Source organism: Rhagoletis zephyria, unplaced genomic scaffold (genome assembly GCF_001687245.7).
Source record: "Rhagoletis zephyria isolate East Lansing unplaced genomic scaffold, Rhagoletis_zephyria_1.1 Rzeph_scaffold_00751, whole genome shotgun sequence".
NCBI classification, from domain to species: Eukaryota; Metazoa; Arthropoda; class Insecta; order Diptera; family Tephritidae; genus Rhagoletis; species Rhagoletis zephyria.
In genome coordinates this window covers 145,946-172,972 of record NW_016157835.1, presented here as the reverse complement: position 1 = coordinate 172,972, position 27,027 = coordinate 145,946, and the positions used below count along the sequence as shown (strand labels likewise).

Here is a 27,027-nt window from a genome sequence, read left to right as displayed (position 1 = left end):
TTGGGGGGGGAATGAAAAAAAAATTCATCGATAACTTAAATTTGTGACACACAATGGCTAGAGGCGTCGCCTGAGTGCATTCTTTCATATATTTATGTATGTGCCAGTTTTACCGTTATATATTTTTTATCTACTCGTTTATTCCATGGGGTATTCATGCTTTATTTAAATTTAAAAAATTAAATTACTATACCGTCTTAAAAATCTGAAAATTCACTGCGGGAAATTTTTTTATTCTCTTTTCTTCTTCGCCTTCTCGTTTTTGCCTTTATAAGTTTTTAAAAAAGGTTTTGAACGAACCATTATATCACATTCCTAGGCAAGTTTTGAAAGAATATTTTCGATACTAAATTTTATTAAAACAAAATGTTGAAATCAGCTACATATAGAAAAAGTGTCATCGTTAATTAAAAAAGAGATGTTCTTAAATATCATAACTTTACGACACTCACATATTGAGTAGATTTGACTATTTATTTTATTATATTTTAATATGAATTATTTGTTTATAAAAATATAGTTTATTCCTTAACAAATACTAAATGAAATTAAGTTTTATCTTTGAACAACATTAAAAAAATCGACAAACTTTCTATTTCAATTTGATCTCTTAATATTTTGCAGTTTTTTAGCTCATTCAATTTTAGTCTAATAAAGTGCAAATTTAAAGTAGCTGTGATTTACAGTTGATGTATGGCATATTTTTGACGATGTCGGTAATTTTCTTCCATATTATCTAAGTATGTTTGACGATTTTTTTAATGAAGAAAATGAGCAACGCCCTCATCAAAAAAAATAATAATTAAAAATCAACGATAAGTCGCAGCTATGTATTTTAAACTTGCGCTTTATTTGAATTGATCGGGCTACAAAACTGCATACTCAAAATATGTATTTATAGGAAATCTAATTAAAAAGCTTTACGAAAGTTTGGTGATTTTGTTTATGTTGCGCAAAGATTAAACCTTGGATTTATACGGGTTTTGTTAAAGTGTAAACTGCATTTTTATAAACAAATAATTAAAATTATATAATTTTAAGATAAATGGCCAATCTAGTTAACATGTATAAAGTTTTGATAAGCACTTGAAATGTCAAGTTTTAGTACTGAATTCAAATTCTTCATCCATTCATAATAACTTAAAAAAATTTGTTTGTTAAGAAGTGTATCTTAAAATATCTGCCTTGACATTTATGTTAAAAGTGTAAAATATGTAAATGTACCTACATAAACTTTCCCGTGAATACCATCAAAGCATTGGTCTTGAAGGGAATCTATGTATGCATGCATGCATATGAGCAAATTAAAAAGTCGATACAATTTACAGTCGAAAAGTACAGTTTTTGTATAGATTATAGATTATTTCCCAGCACTGTGGGGAACTAAGCAAAATGGCCTAGTGTATTTCACAAATATTCAAATACATAATCCACCAACCGATAACTTTATATATTCCTTACAAGATAATTTGTCATTAGTCTGGAATAAAATATTATAAATAGGAAGGGTAAAATAGTATTGTGTTATTAATTCAAAAATAAAAATTTTCATTTCACTAACGAAGGGGCGGGGATCTATCCCCCCCTGGCTACGGCACTGCATCAGACGGAACATAAAATCAATTTTTTTCTTCTTAATTACGAAAAAGCATCTGTGCACTTCACAACTACATATTTTATAACGTATATACTCAAATTTAAAACGAGTTGGGTTGGTGCTCTTTCATATGAGTATTTGTTTCAATTTAGCACGTTTTTTTTTGTTAATTCTAAAATTTTTTCCCTCAGTGTTGGATGTGAGTTTATGACATTCGATACGATACTAGGGTTCTGGTACTCGATTCCAAAAAAATCGTCTTAAAACTATCGAGTAGAAAGTATCGGTATCGAATGCCAAAAGTATCGATATGGTGTCGTATGGTATCGAAATTCGTGTCCCCATTTATATCTGCTTCGTGCTCTGACTGACGAACGCCCAATGCTCTCTTAGTCCTTCCTATATAAACTTTGTTGCAGTTTTCGTTTTTGATTCCTTTGCATGTTATTTCGTATACCACGTTGCTTTGTTGCTGGGGCGGTAGTGGCATTTTTGTTTTGGTAAAGATCGAAGAATGTGTGCAGTTTGATCGGTACGCCAACGTTACATAAAGGTTGTTGGTGTTTATGTCGTGGTTAAATTGTTGCTAAAAACGCGGGATGTATGTGACACTATGATATTGCTTGTTGTCATGGGTTGTTTTCGTGTCCGGAGCTCTATTAATTTCGTTGTTTATTTCTGAGCATTTATTCAAGCAATATCATAGTGTCACATACATCCCGCGTTTTTACCAACAATTTAACCACGACATAAACACCAACAACCTTAATATAACGTTGGCGTACCGATCAAACTGCAAACTTTCTTCGATATTTATCAAAACAAAAACGCCACTACCGCCCCAGCAACAAAGCAACGTAGTATACAGTTTTTGCACTTCAAACGACGATATACATATATCAATATATTTCGATAACATTGTTCTTTGTTTCTTGTTCATGACCATGTAAATAAAGATTCGCCCCTGAAGATGATAAGGTGATTAGCGAAATGTTGAGCAAAACGTGAAGAAAAAAGTGGTTTTCTTGCACACGGAAATAATCGATCGACTAGCCTACAATAACAACAATAATATATATTAAATTCGATCAACAACTTTCTTAAAACTATTTAACATCGGAAGGCCTGCGGAGTTTTTCCACTTTATTTAAATCAACAACAACAAACGAGACAAAAAACATGAAGGATTTCCTTAAACATATGAAATACATACACGGGGAACATACATGCATTACCCTTAGAGACTACAGCAAACTAAAAATAAAATTAGCAAAACAAACAACGTAGCTAAAATTTCTATTAGAATGCAGACGTTTTCAACTCATACCATATTACCTACTAAACGCAAAAAAAAAACACAGACAGAAAAAAAAAACAAAATTATGGTTTCTTAAGAAAATATTAAATATAGAAATCACACAAGCAAATATGAACATTGAAACAACAAAAGACTACATATTCCACGCACATCAAAAACTAAGACATAGCATAAGAGAAATAGAACTAAATTCCTTTTTTGCAAACAGAACTGCATAAGCCAAAGAATAAAAGAAGAACGCGAAACAATACAAACCTCCAAACCAAGAAAATTAAAACAACAGCTACTACGAAGATTAGAAATCAATTTCAACAACGATTGGTTCGTGAACAAGACGAACATATAATTCCCCGATGAAAGTAATGCTGAAATGGTAATACAGCAGGTAATACAACTCATAGAAGACAATAGAACTAAGGAAGCAACCAGATGCAAACTGAGCAATCAAATCATAGTTGCCAACTTGGGGATTTAAGCACTAGATTTAGTGCTTTTTGGAAATTAAAACGCCTAAAAAAATTATTTAGTGCCTAGTGCCTTTTTTAGTGCTTTTTTTCTGAACTCAAATTACTCCGATATAGTTAAGACCTGAAATAATTTTTAAATATTCAAAGCTGTGGCAGCACTGAATTTACAAAAATCTATAAATTTAAATGCATTTAAATACAACCATGATTGATAAAAAGCTGAACAAGGTGGGTTTGCCTTGTTCAATTCTATTCGCCTTGAAAATGCTAGTAGATATGCGAGTAAGTTAAGTATTTCTTTTTTTCTTTTCTAATTATTTGTAAAAATTTGTATTTTTGGACCACCTGAGTAAAACACACCGTTTCTTGGTGCTGAATCCAAATCTGGCCGCACAATTGCTCTAGTACTAGAATTATTAGATATTCTACCCCCAGATTGCCAAGAACACGTGTTTTTGCAATATTTGAGGTTATATAATGAAAACATAAATTTTTTTTGCTCATTTCTACTTATGGCATGATTTTCGTTTGTTGGGATTCGATTTTTATTTCTTGAGATATATGAGTTTTAATGTGCAGTACTTCGGTATTACGTCGTGAGCATGAGTCATTATAGCATGTGGCTTTTCAATCGTTATGAGCGAAAAAGTTTTGTTTATTAATTTATGTATGCATTCTTGTAAATATTTTTAATTTTTTTGTTTTTGTTAAATACAAACTGTTATGAAAAAAGCATCCTTTGATAAAAAAAAAATTCGGTGCTTTTAATTTGGTAAAACGCTTTTTTCCAAGTTTTTGGTGCTTTTTGAAAATCAAAAGTTGGCAACACTGAATCAAATCATGTAATTCAGGAGAAATATAAAACAAAACTCAGCGGAACATTTATATTAGAGACGTTCAATAGAACCAAACAGTAACAGTAAGGCCGCGCGCAAGCATCATAGTGCCGCGTTCGGTCGAATGCACGATGCTTAGAGAGTTCTGCTCCTAAGATGTCATTGCGATAAAAATTGGGTGCTGTACGGACGGGAAACGCGCCGAGGGCATCGTAGTCTCCGCTTACCTGCCAAACGATTCTATAGTCCCCCTCCTTCGAGGGAGATTATGGACATCGTGCAGTACGCCGAGTCAAATGGTATGGACCTAATAGTGGGTTATGACGCGAACGAACAAAAAACACTATATGGGGTAGCACAAAATGCAACTTCCGTGGGAACAAGCTATTACACTACATTCAGTCCTCTGAATTGGTAATACAGGATGTGGGTAACAAACCTACTTTTGTCACCAGCAGAAGACATTGATCCCAGCAATGGTTTGTGCGCTGGGCTTGGGACCCGCCACGTAAAAACCACTTCCAGTGAAGAAGCAAGGCAAAGCCTCGGATGAGACCCCCCCTTATGATGACGACCACGGCAATTGTTTAAAGGACTACGATTTGAGGGCATGCACCTGGAATGTCCAGACCCTTAATGGGGAAGGTGCCTCTGCCCGGCTGGTTGATGTCCTCGTAAGGACAAAAGCTGACATCACCGCCATCCAAGAAATGCGTTAAACGGGGCAAGGCAAACCATGTCTGGGGCCTTGCGACGTCTACTACAGCTGCCATGTAAAGGAGCGCAAATTCGGAGCTGGATTTGTGGTGGGAGAGAGACTCCGTCGCCAAGTACTGTCGTTCACCCCGTTGGACGAGCGTCTAGCCACAATCCGCATCAAAGCGAGATTCTTCAACATCTCGCTCATCTGCGCCCATGCCCCGACAGAAGAGAAAGGTGAGGCATCAAAGGACCTCTTCTATGGGCGCTTGGAGCGCACGTACGTCGCTGCCCCCGTCATGATATCAAAATCGTGCTTGGCGACTTCAATGCCAGGGTGGGCAAAGAAGGGATCTTTGGAACCACCGTCGGAAAATTCAGCCTCCACGACGAAACGTCCGACAACGGATTGAGGCTGATCGACTTCGCCGGGGCCCGAAACATGGTAGTATGCAGTACTAGGTTCAAGCATAAAAAGATCCATCAAGCTACCTGGCTGTCTCCGGATCGAAAAACGAGAAACCAAATCGATCATGTTGTGATAGACGGAAGGCACGCTTCCAGTGTTTTAGACGTACGCACACTCCGAGGCCCAAACATCGACTCGGACCACTATCTTGTTGCAGCCAAGATACGCACCCGCCTATGTGCAGCAAAAAATGTGCGCCCAAATATGCAAGGAAAGCTTAACGTCGAAAAGCTGCAATCACAACAGACAGCCAGCGCTTTCGCTACTCGACTCTCACACCTGCTCTCAGAGAGCACTCTTCAACAAACCGACATATGCGAGCAGTGGAACCACATTTCCCGCTCATTAAGTACCGCCGCCGAAGAAGTAGTCGGATTTCAGCGAGCCCGAAAGAACAACTGGTACGATGAGGAGTGTCAGGAAGCTGCAGAGAAAAAAGATGCCGCCTACAGGGCCACGCTGCGATCGGGCGCAACGCGCGCTATGTGGGACCGCTATAGGGATCTGAAGAGGGAAGCGAGACGTATTTGCCGCAACAAGAAGAGAGAGGCCGAAATACGTGAGTGCGAAGAGCTTGAAATGCTGGCCGACAGGAGGAATGCCCGAAAATTTTACCAGAGAGTTAGGCGACTTACGGAAGGTTTAAAGACCGGGGCGCACTCCTGTAAGAACAATAATGGCGACCTAGTAACTGATGTCCAGAGCGTACTTAAATTATGGAGGGAACACTTTTCCGCCCTACTAAATGGTAGCAGCACGGAAAGTTGTGGAGAAGAAGAACCCGAGCCCGCAGTCGATGATGACGGAGTCGACGTTCCACCGCCTGACTATGACGAGGTACGTATAGCAATAACGCGGCTGAAAAACAACAAAGCCGCTGGAGCTGACAGCCTGCCAGCTGAGCTATTCAAGTACGGCGGCGAGGAGTTGATAAGGTGCATGCATCAACTCTTGTGCAGAATATGGTCAGATGAACGCATGCCCGACGACTGGAATTTAAGTGTGCTCTGCCCAATCCACAAGAAAGGTGACCCCGCCATTCGCGCCAACTACCGCGGGATCAGCCTTCTAAGCATAGGTTACAAGGTCTTATCGAGCGTATTGTGTGAAAGACTGAAGCCCACCGTCAATGAACTGATTGGGCCTTATCAGTGTGGCTTTAGACCTGGCAAATCCACCATAGACCAGGTATTCACAATACGCCAAATCTTGGAAAAGACCCGCGAGAAAAGGATCGACACTCACCACCTATTTGTCGACTTTAAAGCCGCTTTTGACAGCACTAAAAGGAGTTGCCTATACGCCGCTATGTCTGAATTTGGCATCCCCTCAAAACTCATACGGCTGTGTAAAATGACGTTGAGCAATACCACCAGCTCCGTCAGAATTGGAAAAGACCTCTCCGAGCCGTTCGCCACAAAACGGGGTTTCAGACAGGGCGACTCCCTTTCATGTGACTTCTTTAATCTGATGTTGGAGAAGATAATAAGAGCTGCAGAACTGAACCGCTCAGGAACAATTTACTACAAGAGCGTGCAATTGCTGGCTTATGCCGATGACATCGACATCATCGGTAACAAAAACCGCGAAGTCTGTTCTGCCTTTTCCAAGTTGGATAGGGAAGCAAAGCGCATGGGTCTGGTGGTAAACGAGGACAAGACGAAGTATCTCCTGTCATCAAACAAACAGTCAGCACATTCGCGCCTTGGCACCCACGTCACTGTTGACAGTTACAATTTCGAGAAAGTAGAGAATTTCGTTTACTTGGGAACCAGCATTAACACCGATAATAATGTCAGCATTGAAATCCAACGTAGAATCACTCTTGCCAACAAGTGCTACTTTGGACTGAGTAGGCAATTCAGGAGTAAAGTCCTCTCTCGACGTACGAAAACCCCGCTCTATAAGTCACTCATCATGCCCGTGCTGGTATATGGCGCAGAAGCATGGACAATGACAACATCCGATGAGGCGGCTCTTGGGGTGTTTGAGAGAAAGATTTTGCGGAAGATTTACGGGCCTTTACGCGTTGGCGACGGCGAGTACCGCAGACGATGGAACGATGAGCTGTATGAGCTTTACAACGATATGGACATAGTGCAGCGAATTAAAATACAGCGGCTCCGCTGGCTTGGTCATGTCGTTCGAATGGACACCGACGCTCCAGCTCTGAAAGTATTCAACTCGGAACCCGCTGGTGGTAGCAGAGGAAGAGGGAGGCCCCCACTGCGATGGAAAGATCAGGTGGAGAAGGACTTGGCTTCACTTGGCGTTTCCAATTGGCGTCAGTTGGCACAGAGGAGAAACGACTGGCGTGCTTTGCTGAACTCGGCCAAAATCGCTTAGGCGGTTACAGCTCCAAAAAAGAAGAAGAAGAAGAAGACATTGATAGATCTAACCTTAACCAATGTAGTTATGGCGGATAATATTAAAGGATGGTTGGTCTTAGATGACGAATCTCTATCAGATCATCGATTCATCGAGTTTCGGTCGGAATCCTCGAAAGGCGGACGGGAAAAGTTTGGGTTGCTCCTTGAAACGAGAATACGAAATCTCCATAAATTCAAAAATATTAAATCAATTGAAGAGGCGACCCGCGAGATAACGAGTACTTTGATTGGTTGTTTTGAGGAAGTATGTCCGCTAAAAAGAAGAAGGCAGGGAAAAGCGGTCCCATGGTGGTACGCTGAACTCACCAAACTTGAAAAAAGTCTAGGATACTTCTGAATACGTCTTTAAAACCCCGAAAAGGGGAGGACTGGTTCGAATATCATATCGTGCAGAAGGAATATAAGAGGCAAATTCGCAAGTCAAAATTAAGCTCTAATAAAGACTTCTGCAGTGACATCGACAACATGAAAGAGTCTGCCAGGCTGTGTAAGGTACTTCAACTTCTCTTAGAAAATCTGATGGAACTTATACCGCGGCGCTGCTAGAGACATACAAGACTCTCCAGGAATATCCGGGTAGCAGGATAATTCCTGACCCAGGCAGGGATATGGTGGAGGATAGCGCGTCGGGAAGAGCCACTAGACTAAACTGGTACATAGCATCACGGTAGGTGACTGAGGAGTCAGTGAGGTTTTCTTTAACCTCTTTTGACGACTTTAAGTCACCGAGATCAGACGGTGTGTATCCGAAAATGTTGAAGTGTGGGGGAGACAGGCTTGTAGGGGCCCTAATAAGGGTCTTTAGGGCCTGTCTGGTATTTGGAAAGGATGACTAAGTGCTGGCAAAAAGCTTCGGGCCAATTAGCCTGACATCCTTCACGCTGAAAAGTCTGGAGTGCACGGTCGATAAGTACATTAGATCAAGGGTTTTGGTGAATAGCCCCCTTAGTGTTCATCAACATGCATACCAAAGCGGAAAATGCTGTGAATCAGCCTTACATGACCTTGTAACAAAGATCGAGGTGGAGCTGGAAGCAGGTGAGTACGAAATAAGGGTCTTCGCTGGTATTGAGGGGGCATTTGACAATGCTACTTTTGACTCTATGTGCTCTGCGGCCAGAAGACATGGTGTGAACGAATACATCACAAGGTGGATTCACGTCATGCTATCTAGGAGATTGCTAACCGTGGGGGATGAAGCTAGCCTTTGTACCCTATACACGCTAGAAGTTGGGAGGGGATGCCCTCAGGGAGGGGTGCTCTCACCTCAATTGTGGTGTTTGGTAGTGGACTCCAAGCTTACGCGGATGATGTCTGTGCACTGTCATCAGGTAAATCTCTCCTGGAGGTTTGTGTTAACACACAGAGACCCCTGAAGAAGATTGATGAATGGTGCACTTTGCAGGGTCTTGCTGTCAATCCCAGCAAGACAACCCTAGTCCTGTTTACGCGGAAAAGAAAATTGGAAGGTCTCAACCTTCCAGTGCGTAGAGGCGTAAACTTAAGCCTTTCCGTGGATGTGAAATATCTAGGGGTAACTCTAGATACGAAGCTGACATGGAAAACTCACGTCGAGCTGAAGGTAAATCGAGCGCTGAAAGTTTTCGGACAGTGTCGAAGAACCTTTAGCAAGACCTGGGGTCTGAGACCGGCTGTGGTATTATGGATATACATAGCTTTAGTCGGGCCAATCGTACCGTATCCTGCTCTAGTATGGTGGCGCAGAACCATGGTCAAAACCACGGCTTCTGCGATAAACAGGCAACAAGGGTGTGTGAGTACAACGTCAGGACCGGCTCTTAATGCTTTGCAGAAATTTTCGCCCCTGGATTTAGCGATCCAAGAGGAGGCAATGGAAACGATGTGTCGACTGCATTCTTTTGGTCTGTGGCACGACGATCGGAACTTTGGGCACAGGGAGTTGTTCACAGGGTTGTCAGAGAAATATCCTTTGTTTTTGGTACCAAAAGACAAACTGATACCTAGAGTCTCCTTTGGTAGAAAGTACGTCGTTAGATTTCCTACAAGGGAACAATGGAGATATCCAGACACTCTCTTGAGAAGCTCGGTGAAAACTTTGTATACTGACGGCTCAAACTGAAACCGGTACTGGAGCTGGATGGCATCTGGAAGGAAACTTCAGATGCTTTACCACTTTGGGTGCAATGACAACGGTCTTTCAATCGGAAGTCTTTGCAATACTGAAAGTAGCAGACTGGATAACTTGCGAAAGGTGGCGCGGGCATAAAATAAGGATCTGCAGTACCAGTCCAGCTGCTCTAAAGGCCCTGGAAACCGCTGGAACCTCCTCAAAGTTAGTCCAGGAATGTAAGTTGAGGCTGAACTCCGTTACAAGATGGAATGAGCTTGAACTTGTGTGGTTGCCAGGACACCACGGTGTTCAAGGTAACGAACTGGCTGATGAATTGGCGAACTGCGGTTCTCTGGAGCGCCCAATTGGACCGGAGCGAATTGTAGGGCCAAGCATAGCGGGAACGATCCGGTGCATCAAGGATCTCATAAGCAAAACTCATGAGAGCCGTTGGTGCACTATTGACACCTGCAAAACAACCAAGTGTTTCCTGAAAAGGCATCATCGACGATCCACTGTGTACATCGTGTTTGGAGGACGAGGATAGTACTGAACATTTTCTCTGCCGCTGTCCGGCCTTCGCCAGACTCAGATGGTACATTTTTGGGTCGGAAGTACTGAGAATGGACGACGTACATTCTCTTTCGCTCAACAAATTGCTAAAATTCATAAAGGAGTCTGGTAAGTTTGCAGAGAAGTAATGAATTCCCACCCCTCCTACATATCCCTTTCCTCTAAATCCTGTTTCTTGGCCTTAAGTACAATGCGCAATACTGCTTGAGTGCTTGGAAAAATTTGGTTTTGGTTTTTCTGTCCACCCACAACTCCATTCCATTCCATTCCATTCCACTAGTATCGATACTTTTCTAAAAAGTATCACGGACATAACACTTTCGTTAGGTTATTTAAAGCGGCAAATGATCATCAAACCATAATCTTAGCAGATGAATGTGCCAATAAAAATCGTAAACGTGGATTGTTGGTGAATGTTGGACCAAAAAGTTTCAATAAACAAAAATTAATTTTGGGCAGGACGAAGTTCTGCTAGTTTTGTGTAAAGTTAGAAACTTTGATTTATATAAGGGGTATTCTCGAAATCTTGCAAAGCCGTTGCACATTGCACGGATTGCATAACACACAACAACAAAAAACATGTGAAACAACATTTCCTATCGTTGCAAAGTATGCACTAAACCCATGCACATGTTTTTCAAATAAGCATACCAAGATAAATGCGACCCTATGCTAGCTGTTTTGTTATTGGAATTGCTACATATTTCTCTCATCCCTCTAATTTCGCTCACTTAATTTTTTTTCTGTATCTTGCTATTGTATTTGATACAGAATTTCGCTGCTTGCTACCTAGTATTTTTGCATTTCGTACAATCCGTGCAAACTGCAAGCTTTTCTTTGGAAACCATTCCACCTTTTGCCTAATTTCACTCCGCTCGGAATTTATAAAACGGCAACGCTTGTCATATGATTTATTGCCAATTGTGTTCGTCCATTTTTATGTTTTAGAGGGAGATAGTTTCCCAGTTTACTTGAGATTTTCCAGTGCACATATCGCCGAGGTTTTTGCAAAACCGTCCATCGCCCAATTGTAAGACCGCCTATCTTACGGCATACAAATTTTACAGGAGAGCAAAAAAAAGGTTTATTCTTTGAAGGCATTGCTTTGATGTACGGTATTTTCTCTAGCTATTATTTAACAAATCTGTTGTTTTAATAACGATTTAAAGATTTTTTTTGCATGAATCTCGTGCCTGGAGTTCAGGGTTAGCAAATCTAATTTTTGCCACAACGGCAATTTAGGCGGTTTTGCAAATGGTCGATGGGCGGTTTTGCAAAAACATCGACGATTTTCTAGAGTCCTAAATTAATAATACCTGTTGTTTTTTTATCATTCCGGCTTCACATGGTAAAGAGCAAGCGGAAATTGGCAATTCGCTTTCCTTATTCCAAACAACATCCGTTATATTTATTTCCAATTGGTTGAACCATTTTCCAACGACCTAATAAATAAATAAAAGAAATATATATATTTGTGCTAGACATTCACAAATATTTATGTACATAAAATTATTAGATCAGCATATATTTTATACCCAAAGAGATACGAAAAGGGAATAGTAGCTTTTTAAATCGATCTGTATACCGAGAAAAGGTGTACTTACTATTACCAAGATTTGGTTATAGTAACCAAATATCATAGTTGGATATGGCGAAATAAATATTAAGTTGGCAGGGGTCTGTAACTTACTTTCAGTTTAGACAAATGTATACATAATAACAACAATAATCACAATATAAAATTTGCTAAAAGGTCAGTTAGTGTAGACTTAATTTCCGTAACTTAGTTTAACTTAATATTTTGGCCAACCTGTTAAAAGTGAAAATGTGTTCTCGGTTAGTTAAAACATAACTTACCGTAAGCAATTTAAGAACCTGTAGATTTTAGATTATTAAGTTACGGCCTTGCGGAAATTGACAGCGGTGGGAGAATCAGGCTTGCCAGATTTTCGTTTTTTATTTCTCAAAAAAAAAAAAAAAAAAAAAAAAAAAAAAAAAAANAAAATGAAAATAAACGCAAACATATTTTTTGCATGAATTTTTTTATGTGTCAGTTTAGGCGGCAAACTGTGAAACAGCTGAAAGGGAAAATACCAAAATAAAATATTTCCATTCCTGGCTTAAAGCGGGAATCACACGATTTGTACATTTGGCAGTCACAGAGTGCTGTTGTCTAGAAATTTGTATCGAGATCATTGTTAAGGGAAAATAAATAAATAGTGCTTTGATTGATATCAGTTTCCAATTACTTTTATGTACTTTTTGGAGACTAGAAACAGGTAATAGCAATTATTGTCAAAAAGTTTGCTTTTGGCACAAACAAAAATTTTGTCTGGTAGTTGTCTGTTTATTAAAGTTTTTACTTTCTTATTGAAATTGAAAGTAACCGGCCGTTGTGGTGTAGTGGTCAGCAGTGCGCTGTACCATTCCGCAGGGCCTGCGTTCAAGCCTGGTTCAAACCAACATTAAAACATAAAAAACAAAAACGTTTTTTTTTCTAATAAATAGTACTGGATCACAAATTTTAATTTGGTTTTTGTTCTCCAGACGCCACTATCCAATTTGAATGTCGAATCCAAAAATCGAGTTAATTTTTTATTCTATGGATACGTTTTCGAGATATTTTCAATTTATAGTTATTCAGCTTAAAACAAAAGGTGGTTACATATAGTCACTTATATCTCAAGAACCAATTTGAAAATGGAATGCGACAAATGAAAGCTAACAAAATTTTCCATAAACCGTCTATATCTCACTTCTCGATAGAACTGATAGTTTCTGCAAAATTAATAAATCATTCCAATTTTTTTATGAAAAAAAATTAAAAAACCAAATTTTAACAGGAGAAAATTATAAAACTAACAGGTTGTGTGTCAAATTCTTGCAGTTGTGCTAAAGCCTGTTCTTTTACAAACAAATCAAGGTACTAATGAAGCAAATCGATGGATAAATAAAGATGTAATGAATGGTCAAATGAAAATGCACAAAGATTTTTCGTATGAGAAATGAGCAGGAAATAATATTACATACACGCCATGTACATCTAAGTAGCATGCTTTTACGCTCATATTTCAAAAAAAAATGTTAGCGCATTTTCATTTTACCACTCATTACTCCTCTATTTGTCCATCGATTTTTTTCATTAGTAACTTGATTTTTTTGTAGCAGAACAGGCGAGAATTTGACACCGAACCTGCTAGTTTTTTAATTTTTCTCCTGTTAAAATTTGATTTTTTTTCATACAAAAAAAATCTGGAATGATTAATTAATTTGTCAGAAACTATCAGACCTATAGAAAAGTGATGTATATGAGGTCTATGTAGAATTTTGTTATCTTTCATTTGCGTATTTATTTCAAATTAAGATCGTTAAATTCCTTCGTAAGATATACGTGATTAAGAGTAACAATAAATGTGTGTCTCCTATAAATCGTGACGGATTATTATAAAATACAATAATATTATTTAGAATGGACATATTTTTAACTATGTTTCCTTCGGTACCGGAAGTATAGCGTGAAGTATGTACATATGATCACAAGAAATAGATAAGTTGCGCTATCAGTTTAATTATAAAAATTTTACAATATCGGTGAAAAACTAAAACTTTTTGGATATATTTCAAGCTAGACAAATTTTCTTGTGGCCACCTTGTCGAAATTTTAAAGATATGTCACAATATCAATTTTTCAAAAGAATGCCGTCGCTACATGAACGTTAATCATAAATGAACGTGCAAGTATAAGTACATGTTTACGCTTTTGAAATTCACACATAAAACTGTAAAGTAAGCTTATCGTGTTAGTATTTTGCGTTGAAACCCTGGTTATAAACCTGGTTATAAACAAATTAATATTTTTATTATCCCTAGGTAACGTACGTAAGGTGTACGTATATTAGGGTTGCTAGATTTTTTATGCGCGAAATCAGTAGATAAGTTAAGACTTTTCCATGCTAAAAAAATCAGTACTTTTCAGTACACTTTTATTTTAAGCAAAATTATGAATCTAAGTAACAGATAATACTTTAAAACGCCATAGTACTTGTTTTTAACAATATTTTGATATATAAATAAAATATAGTTCAAAAAAAAAAAAAATTTTATTCATTTTAACATGAGTACACATCACTGTACACAGGAGCCAATAAACTATTTTTTGTATATTTATGACATTTTTAAATATTAATAATGAGATCATTTCCATTTTCAGTATTTAAATGGTCAACGAATTTTATACATTTCATTTTAAAATTACTTTTAATTTGAAGTTCAGTTTAAACGATTTTATTAGAAACCGGTTTCTCTCTTTGCGCCAGGAAGCAAATTTCATGCTTAAGATCCTCTCAGTTGCTTCGTTTGAGTGTGGCTAAAAAAAAAACAAAATTAAATATTTTTCCAACTGTGGAAAAGTACCACTATTTAAGGACTTCATCTATATTTCCTTATGGAAAGACCAAGAATTCGCTAAAAAGAGTATCTAACTCTATGTCTTGTAAGCAAAACTCTTTTACAATGTCAGTAAACTGAGAAAAAATAATTGTAAAGCTGAACTTACATGAGGCGATTTTTAAAAGTCAGGACATTAGCGTACAGATCGAAGAAATGATTAAAATCAGTACTAGAGTTGAAAAATCAGTACTGTGCTGATAAAATCAGTACGTCTGGCAACCGTAACGTATTTATATGCTTTACATAAACAGCTGTTATGTCGCCTACATACCGCATAGAGATGTTAATTTTTTAGATTTTTGCGATCCCGGCATTTTCAGGATGTCGTTGGTTCAGTCCCGGGATCAGTCCCGGGATTTAGATATTTATTATTTTTCAATGACTTAACATGTAATATTAAGTAAATGGGTTTGGAACGTACTTTTTTATTTAAAGTGAAAATTATTTCATAAGTAACAAAACGTTAGACAGTAATAAAGTTTATATGCATTTAATAATACTTTGGTGTGTACATATCTGATAAAGTAATTTAGGGTATGTCGAAAAAAGCTCGATGCAAAAAAATAAGGCAAAAAATTTATTTTCTGGTTGAAAGAAGTTTATAATTCGAGTGGCAGAAATAAAAGAAGCGCGTTAGTTCGACCAGTTTTGTCTATATTCCTTTTGTTTATCCAAAATTTATATTTTTTTTCCATAAAAGTCTACTTCATATTACACATAATTAACTGCATATGTATAAATGGGCATTTCTCTGACGTCATGATTTTTTTAAAAGACTATCAAGCCCTAACCGCCAAAATAACGAAAGCGACATTTTTTAAAAATTTTCGTTTTGATGCAGAAATGCATCTAGTTGCTCTAGGAATATTTCTGCATCAAAAAGAAAATTAAAAAAAAAAATATTCACGTTAGTTTGCCGGTTAGGGCTCGATATGGCTAATTCAAAAATTTATTTAAAAAAGACCAGTGCAATGTAAAACAAAAGTATGGGTACTAAATGAAATAATTAATATTTTGGGTTCACAAGGACGAATAGGAATTGAAAATGCCCCTTTAATCTATTTTATTTTTTTAAGCTAATAAAGTTAGTCCTGAATGAAATGAAATAATTTTTTGGGTTCACAAGGACGAATAGGAATTGAAAATGCCCCTTTAATCTATTTTATTTTTTTAAGCTAATAAAGTTAGTCCTGAATGAAATGAAATAATTTTTTGGGTTCACAAGGACGAATAGGAATTGAAAATGCCCCTTTAATCTATTTTATTTTTTTAAGCTAATAAAGTTAGTCCTGAATGAAATGAAATAATTTTTTGGGTTCACAAGGACGAATAGGAATTGAAAATGCCCCTTTAATCTATTTTATTTTTTAAGCTAATAAAGTTAGTCCTGAACATATAATTTTTTCAAAAATAAGAATTGACAAATTTCAAAGATATTCAAAGATACAATTATAAAAGAGTATTTTCAACACCTACCCGTCCCTTACGAACCAAAAAATTTAATGTGTTTTAACTCTACAGAATCTTCTCTTTCAATTGATACCCATATTGGTTTTTTAAGTATATTGGACTGAAATTTTTAAATCATTTTTTGAATTACTCATGTCTTTCAAATTTCAAAGTCTTTTTAAAAATCCTGACGTCGGAGAGAAAAATTAAGAACGCTCTGGCTCTTGGTTTGGCGAATATATTAATTTTTTTTGTGTGCAAAATTGCCTGCCGCAAGGTATTATATGTATATTGATCTACACATTTATAAAAAAAATTTTAAATATTAAATAAACAAAAGAAATACTGCCAAAACTGGTCAACATAAAGCGTTTCTATTATTGCCACCAGTGTAAATTACAAATCCCGAAAATTTTTGGGACTTAAAAAAGACCGGAATCCCGGGATCCCGGGATTAACATTCCTAGTGCCGCACAAAAATTGTTCGCCTTGGCAGTGCTGCCCTTGCTTCGAAAAACGCCAAACAAGGCGTGCAAAAGGTCGAACAAGTATAGACGGATATAATTGCGATCTTTATGTTGTTTAAGAATGCTTGTAACCGATTTAGACTTTTGAACAAAACTGTGGAATAAATGGGTTTAAAACCAAAAAACTTTACACGTATATTTTACGTACGTTACCAATAACGAACTATTTATTAGCGTTGCCATTTAAGGGTTAAGAACAAAAAGTAATATTAATCGCATGTTAATTAAGTATATGGGTCATTCCATACATTATTACACCTCAATTTTTTTTGGGGTGAAATATATATTTTTACATTCTTTATCGAAAAAGAGAAGACACCTATTATTTTATTTGGTCATGATACTCGAAAATCCCGAAAAAAAATTCCCGAAATATTGAACTCACGGGGAAGTATCTTTTTTCAATTGTTGCAGGAAATAAACTATTTGTCGGAGAAAATCAGTTAAGGTATCAAAATGTGCGTAATTAGCTTGGCTTTCCATGAGAATGTGAGACAAATCAAAATAAAAAAAATGATTGCATTAAAAAATCGCATTTTTTATTTTTTACTTGTTTTTATTAACTTTAAGTGTAAACTTTATGTAAACTTTATGCAGGTATGAAAAAAACTCGTAACTTCTACAGTTTTGGTGCTTCCATTCTCAAACTTTTACAGCTTACTCCATAAAGTTTCACAACTATTCAGGTTGAAACAAATAAAAATCTAACATGAGGAAGTTAATAAAAAAATAAATAAATAATAAAAAAATGCGTGTATTATCCCCATTTTTTTATTTTAATCTATGTCACACTCTCATGGAAAGCCGAGGTAGTTACGCACATTTTGGTACCTTAACTGATTTTCTCCGACAAATAGTTTATTAACTGCAAACGATTAAAAAAAGATACTTCTCCGTGAGTTCAAAATTTCGGGATTATTTTCGAGATTTTCGAATATCATGAGGAAATAAAAGAATAGGTGTCTTCTTATTTTCGATAAAGAATGTAAAAAAATATATTTCCCCCCCAAAAAAATATATAGGTGTAAATATTGTATGGAAAGATTACACCAAGCAACGTAGAAATTTTTTTCAGAAGGTTTTATTTCCACACGGAAACACACAGGAGTTTAGAAAGAAATTTCAACTTAAATAATATGACTTTTAATGTCTTTTCTGTAAATTAGCGTTTGACGTTATATGATAACACACTAAATTACATGGCTCGAAAATTCATTCATTTAATTTTTTTGTTTCCTAAAAAAAAAGATTTTTTTTTTTAGTAATGTACAAATGTGTGTATTAAATTTTATCAATTTAAATATAATTCTGATAACTATATAAATAGCAAATACATATAATGTAGGATTGTTCTTATTATTTGGCACTACAACCGCTTTTCAGTATAGGCCGAGGTCAAACTTCTAAAATTGTCTCTCCTGAGCGAATTTGCGCCAGTTGCTCATCCCGAGTGCCGACGGTCCTTCTGCACTTGGTCCTTCCATTTTGTTCGTGGGCGCTCTTGCTTTCGTTGTCCGCCCATTGGTGCCGAGTCGAAGCACCTTCTCACAGGAGCGTCGTCATCCATGCGTACAACGTGGCCAAGCCTGCGCAATCGTTGTAATTTTACGCGCTTAACTATGCCCATGTCCTTAAAAAGCTTCGTCAGTCCATCTTCTTCATTCCATCTCAACGTGGATGTCGGCGACATCAGCTTTGCGAGGCCTCTTTCAACGTTTAATTATATGAGCTGAATTATACACTAGTGTATGTGGATGATTCCGGGTGCAGAAGTCCACGCAGGTGTTAATCCACAATGACGAGAAAGCGGCCACTAACGATTATTGTGCATCCGGTTAAAGCAGCTCAAAACAACAACAGGGGAACTGTTTACACCTCTTAGAAGCAAACAATGCTTCACAAACGAGCTGATGTGAGAAGGAAAACCGCTTGCAATAGCTAGTGCGCTGCGCTTGGAATCTTCCAATTAAAAACAATGAAAAGAGTAATGAAAACTCGGATGAAAGCCCATTCCTTTGATGACGGCCACGGAAAGCGATTAGGGGACCACGATGTGTGGGCATGTACTGGGAATGCCCGGCCCATTAATGGGGAAGATGCCTCTGCTGGTTAGGGATGAAACGATACAATGCTGGTATCGATACATTTACTTGGAAGTAGTATCGTAAGAAAAAATATGGAATCCAAAGTATCGATACCTACTCGTATCGGTACTTTTGGCTATGCAAGTATTCCTTATGAATTAGATTAAATTTCATTTTTTAAGTAGTAAATAAGTCATATTCGAATACTAAACTAAAATAAATAAATACTAAACTCCGAATAATAAAAGTTAATAATGTAGGAACTGAAAATAAATAAAACAACATAACATAGCAAAACAATATGTATAATGATGAACGGTATATAACAGAGCTAATACCATGGAAGAAGTTAATCTCGTTTAACTTTGGAACCGTGAGTTGGGCACTCAGTGCCCATATTCATGTTCGATGTTGATTTTCGGGGGTTTGGGAGTACACTTTGATTTTCTATCGTAGGCAGATATACTGTACCTTGGTTTATAAAATGACAAATTTCCAGGTGTATTTCTCTTATACTAAAAATGTACGGGGTTTATATGGTGAGTTCTTACCCCACGCCTTCATGTTCTACTAAATGTGTCTTAACATCTGTCAAATTTCTGTTTTAACTCTGTCCGGTTTACTCATGTGGGTAACTTGCTGTCTTAACATATCACTTTCAAAATAGTATGAAGTCAATCAGACCCATCTGTACCCAATTTAAAGGGCGCGGTAAAATGAAAACTGAGTTACCAACCTGCGAAATGACAGCAGATTAAGACAGCGATGGTAAGAAATTCGAGAATACAGATATGGTTTAGCAGTGAAAATATGCGGTCTACACCTGAGATTTCCATCTTAACACAGCTTTTTTAACAGAATGTTTAGAAGGGGATAGAAAGCTTAAATTTCCATTCGAAATTTCTGAGCTGGGCTACGTTGAACATTTTAGTATTTTCTAAGAAAATAATTTTTTTTTGTCACCCACGATTTGCACCCTACTCTTTTCTCCTTTGCTTCGTTTTTTCAATAACAGAGTTAGTCTCTGTCTTGAAACAATTTAAGCTGCTCGAGAATATCTGATTTGTAAATATAAAAACCATCATCATTCTTCTTCTGAAGGCGGATGGAACATATATTTCATCAGTAAGGCAGACCTTTCGATAAGAGAGTTGTAAACTTTCCCATCGTGCATTGAGATCCTGAAGCATGATTTCCAGCAGTATCACTGTGGTCTTCCGGATCTTCTTTTTCGAAATGTTCACAGGAAGTTATAATATTGTTGGAATCGAAAAGAAAATCTACCATTACTGCTGTCTCAGTCGCTATGACTTCAGATAAATATTGCGAAGCGGACGTGCTTATGTTTTACAAGAGGGAAAAATCGAGATACTGTAAGTAGTAACAAGCCTAACTAGCTTCCTTGAAGAGATATAAATCGAAAACCCTTGGTATCTTAACGTGAGACCATAGGGTAGATGCCACCAAGAAACTTTATTTACTTCGCAACTAGAAACTTTTGGCAAAGTCGAGAGGTGGGATTTTATTGGGTGGGATTTTGTAGGTGCCATGGAAGGTGGTTTATATATGTAAACGCAAGCTCCTGGAGGTCAAAATCATGAAAACAGATGCGATATGTCACTAAAGTGAGTGGTAAACGTACCAAACAATCCTATCGGAGGAAAAATACACTTATCGAAACTTCGATATATTTATTAAGGTGAGCGATCAACGTACCAAATAACCTTGAGAGGGAAAGAAAAAAATTAGTCGAACCTTCGACGTCTGTTAAGGTGAGTGGTAAACGTATCAAACAACCTTGAGATAGAGAAAAAAAATTAGTCGAACTTTCGACGTCTGTTAAGGTGAGTGGCAAACATACCAAACAACCTTGAGAGAGAAAGGAAAAAATTAGTCGAACCTTCGACGTCTGTTAGGCCTTGGTTATGCCAGCAATTTTAATTGGCAATCAAAAGAGAAAAATTTCGGTGATTGGTGAGAAGTGGTTACGCTCTGCTTGCTGATTGGCGAGCACAGGTTGCTTTTTAAGAAATGCCCTCTTCCATTTCATACAATTTCGCACACAATGGCAGCACTGAAGTAAAAATGCAACTAAAAATGCATCAAAATTGAAGTCGGAAAATGAAAAGTGGAAGAACAACTTAATATTTTTTATTTCTTTAATATTTAATATTTATAATAATTTTTTTTTTAATTTCTTTATAATAATAATTTCATTTATTTCATTTCATTTATTTCGGTTCAGGCATTAGTACAATAAGATTCAATCTTTTATAGTACAACAATGATAAAAGTAAAGATAATACTTATTTATTTATATATATAAAATTCTAATTCTAAAATATATACAAACGCATATGACACATTCAATTAAACAGAGATAACATGGATATATAAAACTTATAACATATATACAAACATTATGGTATATTAACAAAGCTCAAAAAAAAATCACTTACTTATATATTATTGCAAATATGTAGATGGTTCATCTTTAGAGAAATAATTATAAAGAGTATTTTTGAAGCTGCTTCTGTTGATTTTGCTCCTAATGGTAGCAGGTATAGAGTTCCAAATTCTAATAGCATTGATGAAAAACAGTCTTGTGGAGCTCATAAGTTTGAACACAGGCACAATTAGATCATAAGAACGCTCAGATTTTGGAAAAATCAGTTTTTCATAAAGATAATGTGGTTCTTTTGAACTCAACAGTTTAAAAAGAAAAATACAGTTTCTGGCTTTTAAATAATCAGAAATTTCACATCCTAGTAAATTAGACCTCCAGGCGGATATTTGATCAAATTTCCGTATTCCATAGACATAGCGCGTAACATTATTTAATAAGGTATCAATTTTTTGAGAAGACCTGGAGCCGATAATAAAAAAATATTTTTTACTATTCTAATATTTAATACTAATACTTTTTCGCAAAATAGCGTATTGCCACCCTGAAAAATTGGCGTGCTGGCTGTTCGATTTCGAAAATTCTCTTACTCCGTGCTGTGCACAACAACAATTGCACGGTGATTGCCAATCGAAATTGGTGGCGTAACCACGGCCTTAAGGAGAATGGTAGACGTACCAAACAACATTGACAGAGAGAGAAAAAAATTAGCCGAACCTTCGACGTCTGTTAAGGTGAGTAGTAAACGTACCAAACAACCTTGAGAGAGAGAGAAAAAAATTAGTCGAACCTTCGACATCTGTTAAGGTGAGTGGTAAACATACCAAACAACCTTGAGAGAGAAAGCGAAAAAATTTGTCGAACCTTGGTCCTGTTAAGGTGAGTGCTAAACGTACCATACCGCCTTGAGACAGAAGAAATAAACTTATCGAAACTTCGACGGGAGCGATGGGGGTACGGCGGACCCGTGGAGGAAGTCAGAAGACTGCAAAATGACACGTGCCTCATTAAAAATAAAAACTTATTACAGGCAAAAAAACTTATATAATTAATTAATCTCGACGGTAGAATAAATAAAATTATAGATTAAAAAACTAAAACCTCGCTATTAAAACTTCCATTCGTACTGTCACCAGGTTACTTTAAGAATGGAAGTTTAAAGCAATTCAAATTCGTACTGTCATCAGGCATGTAACTGGAGAATGGAAATCGCTGCATCTTTTAGGCGCATCAATATTACATAGTTACATCCCGAGCTAATAAAAGCGAGGTAAAATAGACATTTCAGAACACAAAGTTCTGAATGATCTCAGAGACATTCCAGAAATGAAATCGCATTTGAACTTAAGACTCAAAACGTCTCCGAATGTAAAAGAATTAAAAAAGCGAACGAATCCTTAAAAGCGACAGGCCTTATAATCCTAACCTTTGCTACCCCCATACTGCCTATGGAAATCAACCGGAGTTCTTGGAGAGAAATTGGAACTTTAAGCTGGAAAAAATGTTGCCACCAAGAATTTGCAATTAGCAAAAACATATGATTGTGGCACATGGTTGGATTTCTTGTCGACGAATTTGAATAAACAAGTTCGTTAAATTTAAAAATTTACAAACTTGAGCGTATAAATGTAGTATATCATCCTAGGTTTATTTTCAGTATTGTGGGCTTTTTATTGTATTTTGCTTTGGGTGATGATTTAAGACCGAAGTCGTTTTTCTGCAAGAATTTCATATTTGTTTTAGAAAGCATTTGTGATGATAGGATAGTTTTTGTGGTTATTTTCTTGACTTTGCTTTCTGTACTGTTCTGTGGGGAAGGGACTGTAGATGTAGCACTGCAGCATGTGGTTTGCGAAAGCTGATGACGCTCATTGTAGAGTTTGATTGCATATTTCATGTAAATTTTCTCGATGGCTTTAATGGCGTGGAACTCCTTGTGCTTCAGAAAAGTTGGGCGCTTACGATCGAAAATGGTATGTTAGTAGTTAGCTTTGTTGTGTTCTTTACATTAGAGGTGCACAGGGTGAGCACAGTTTAGACACTGAGTGTTTGATCTGCCGACTGTTGTTGGGTGGCCAAGTCGTCCGCAATGGAATGTATGGCCGTATTTCCACTTTCTCGTAACCAGTGTTCCCATTTTAGCCATTTTCCAGCTAGATTTAGCCGGTTGCGATAGCATACAGCCGGAGAAATTTAGGTTTAGCCGGCAACCGATTTGTTAAACGTTTTGTAAAAAAAAATTGCCGTTTTTAGCCGATTTTGCTATTTGCCTTGTTTTCTTAAAATTCAAATATATATGGTTCCATTTTAGACTAAGCTATCCAAGATCTGTTAAAAATGGCTACTAGCCTTATCGCGGAGAAAACTTTCATGTCAGGCAGGGTTATATAAAATTGGGCCGATTTCGCTAATTTTTATTTTAAACGAATATATTTCTTTTAAAGAAAACCGTAGCGAGGATTTTCTTCATAGAATATTTGTTATGAATGTCTTAAATTTAAGGGTGAAGTTTTATTCGCAAACATAGAAAATAACAAATTGTTTCACTATTTGCTTAACACGCCTTTGTGTTATACATAATTCCAACACAAAAAATAAATAGTACAGGTATTGTCTTCCAAGATAGCGCATATTCAATTGTCTTAATTACAAAACAACTTCATTGTCCACTCTTAAAGGTTTAAGGTAAGGGAAAATGGATATTTTCAAGCACTATGTACATACATACATTGTCGGCCGTTCTGGTGTAGTGGTAAGCAGTGCGCGCTTCTACTCCGTTGCACCTGGGTTCAAGCCCTGGTCAAAGCAACATCGCAAAAAATATAGAAAAAAAGGTTTTTTGTTAACAGCGGTCGTCCCTCGGCAGGCAATGACAAACCTCCGAGTGTATTTCTGCGGGGGGGGGGGGTGAAATAACACAAACGGCAATAACGCAAAATTTGCTTTATTTCCTGTTTAAATGGGAAATAATACCAAAATCCAAGTTTATTTCCCATTGCTTATTTATACTATTTGTAAAAAAACAGTTTACTGACAGAAGCAAAAAGAACTTTGTTTATTCCAAAAATACAATTAAACTAAGGCACATTGGACAGGTAGTATTAGTATAGCAGCTGATTTGACCAAACCAAAGCAAACCAATTTACTAAGAAAGAAAGTTGCAACAATTTTCATTTTTTCAATTTAAATTTTGTATCTTTTTGTATTTCACATGACACGCTTTGATGTAGAAGAAAAAATCAGAATAGTTTTTGACACTTTCGATACCAGAAGCAACAACAAAATACAGGCAAATGTTGTTTTTGCTCAAATGCTCTAAACCTGTTTGGTCGGCCTTGAATTAAACAAAAAATGTGATATAATTCATATGAAGAAAGTAATATTTACAAAATATTTTTACTTATGAAAAGTCTAACAAAATATAGGGAAAGCATCGTCTTCAATAACTGTTCGGCATATTGGACATATCGCTTTTGTATGAATTTTATCTGCATGCTTTTTACTATGTTATAAACATTGCTGGAAAACCTTAAAATGTTTACAGGGAACGATGTCGCATTAAACAGATGAAGTAATAAAACTGCTTTCTCGCTTTATTTTCTGACATTCGGCTGCCTTATAGTCACATTTTATAGGCAAATTTTCAAATAANATCTCACCGACCACTTTACAAGGTCGATGATGGGCGCAAAAGTAACGGTAGACACATGGTTCTATGTGTTGTGTGTCTACAAATAATTAGTAAGTAAGGTCAGTAATGTAAACACACATGTGACTGCAATATTATATAATAAGAATGCAAGCAAAAAAGAGTTATGACTCATATATATGTCACAAATTGGGCAAAGCGTTAGCGGCCACTTGCTTTGAAGAAACGATCAAATTGCAGCTTGCACATGTGGGTCACTTTTGTGAAGACATTTGTAATGTTGTATTTTCTCAAGACGATGAACTCTGTAGAGCAACTGTGAAACGATTGGTTTCACAATTGATATTTCTCAATATATGAGAAGTCAATATAAATTGAATTAGAGTAAAAGAAAAGCAATGAGACTTTACTACAAGAACATTTAGAAAATGCAAAACTACAAAATAAAATAAATTATGATTGGTCACAATATGAAAATGTTGGAAAAGTAACTGAAAAGTGGGAGTGTCTTAGATTTAAGGAGAAATGTAAAATTTATTATAAAAGCAGTGTTTGTGCACTGAAATAAACAGACTTGTTTTGAATCAAGAATCGGCAGCATTGCCTCGTTTTTCTAACTTGTCTCATCAATGAAAATAGGCCTTGAGGCCATCATCCTTTTAGCGTGGCTCGCTTAAAAGCCAAAAGTTAAAAATACTAAAATAGGGAAATGAATCAAAAACCAAACTTAACATGGCGATCCTGCCAAATTGGCACAAAATAACATCTGCAGTTGTAGCATTTCTGTTATTGGAAGAATGCTGTTTTGCGTTGCATTTTTATGATTTCCCCTAGTTATGAATAAATATATGAGTAATTAATATTTGTTTTTATAAAATAAACCTCCATTTACTCACATTTTTACAAAATGTCAAACTGCAAGGAATAAAAACTAGAAAACAAATAAATTTAAATAAAAATTAAACTTAATAAAAATTATATTCATGTCGGAGCAATATTCAAAAAAAGATCTGGACAACCTGTTTGAACAGCTGAACCACCCAAGATCCCTCGAAGAAGAAAATATAGATGATGAATATGTCCCTGAAGCACTGACGACAACGTCATCCACACCAATATCGAAATACGTCCCAACTCCGCTCACGGCTGGACCTAAGCCACTAACAATAGAAGCTTACAGAAAAAGACAGATTAAAAATGATAGCACAGAGCATAGTGCACCAAAACGAAAAACCAGAGGAGGTAAGGCGGTGAAATTACGAAGGAAGATTGGTGAGCTTCACAGGGTAATTCCATTAGCCACTGGAGAGAACAAACGAAAACTAATTGCGGAACTGATAAAATTAAAGAAAAATAAACATAACAACTGAGGCATGGTTTGGACAATTGTACTTCCAAAAGCCAATAAACAGCAGCAGAAAATCACCATGAACAACAATAACAACAATATCAACAATAGCAGCAGCAGCAACAACCTTTTAATAAATAATATAATAGCATTTATTTCGATTGTTTTTATATTAATTGTAATCATATATTTTATAAATAAGCATTGTAAGACTTATGTTAAAAAACAAATAATTAAAAATATGAATTTAAATAATAGTGTTTAAAAAAAAAATAAAAATAAAATTTGAAAATAATAACAATTAAATTTTACTTAAATGAAGATGAAAAAGTTTGTTACAATACGCTTTTATCAAGGATGTTTTGGTGAAATGTTAAATAAAATAAATATTTAAAAATAACATCTATCATAAATGAAAATTATACATAATAAATAAATGGAAATAGAATATGCTTCGAAGATACTTGCGAATTTAAAAAAGAGTCCAAACAGAACTTGTACAGACGAATACATAGACAAGACTTTAAAGGACTTATTAAATGTACGACAGAAAATAGTAAAAAAAGAGGAGGAGTATGAATTTGATTTGCTTTTAGGAAGAATAAAATTACTTTTAAAACACAAAGTTGACGAAGTTAAAACAAAAATGTCAAAATTTGATTTAGTAACTGCTTCC

At 36.3% G+C, this 27,027-nt stretch overlaps 1 protein-coding gene across 1 annotated transcript in view; it reads right to left on the bottom strand.

Moving 5' to 3' along the window:
* Nucleotides 1-27,027, bottom strand: part of LOC108361385 (metabotropic glutamate receptor-like) — a 140,486-nt gene that overhangs the window by 12,264 nt on the left and 101,195 nt on the right. Inside the window, exon 4 of the mRNA XM_017613995.1 lies at nucleotides 11,758-11,883. Coding sequence (XP_017469484.1) covers nucleotides 11,758-11,883 — 126 coding nt within the window. The remainder of the gene's footprint in view (nucleotides 1-11,757; nucleotides 11,884-27,027) is intronic.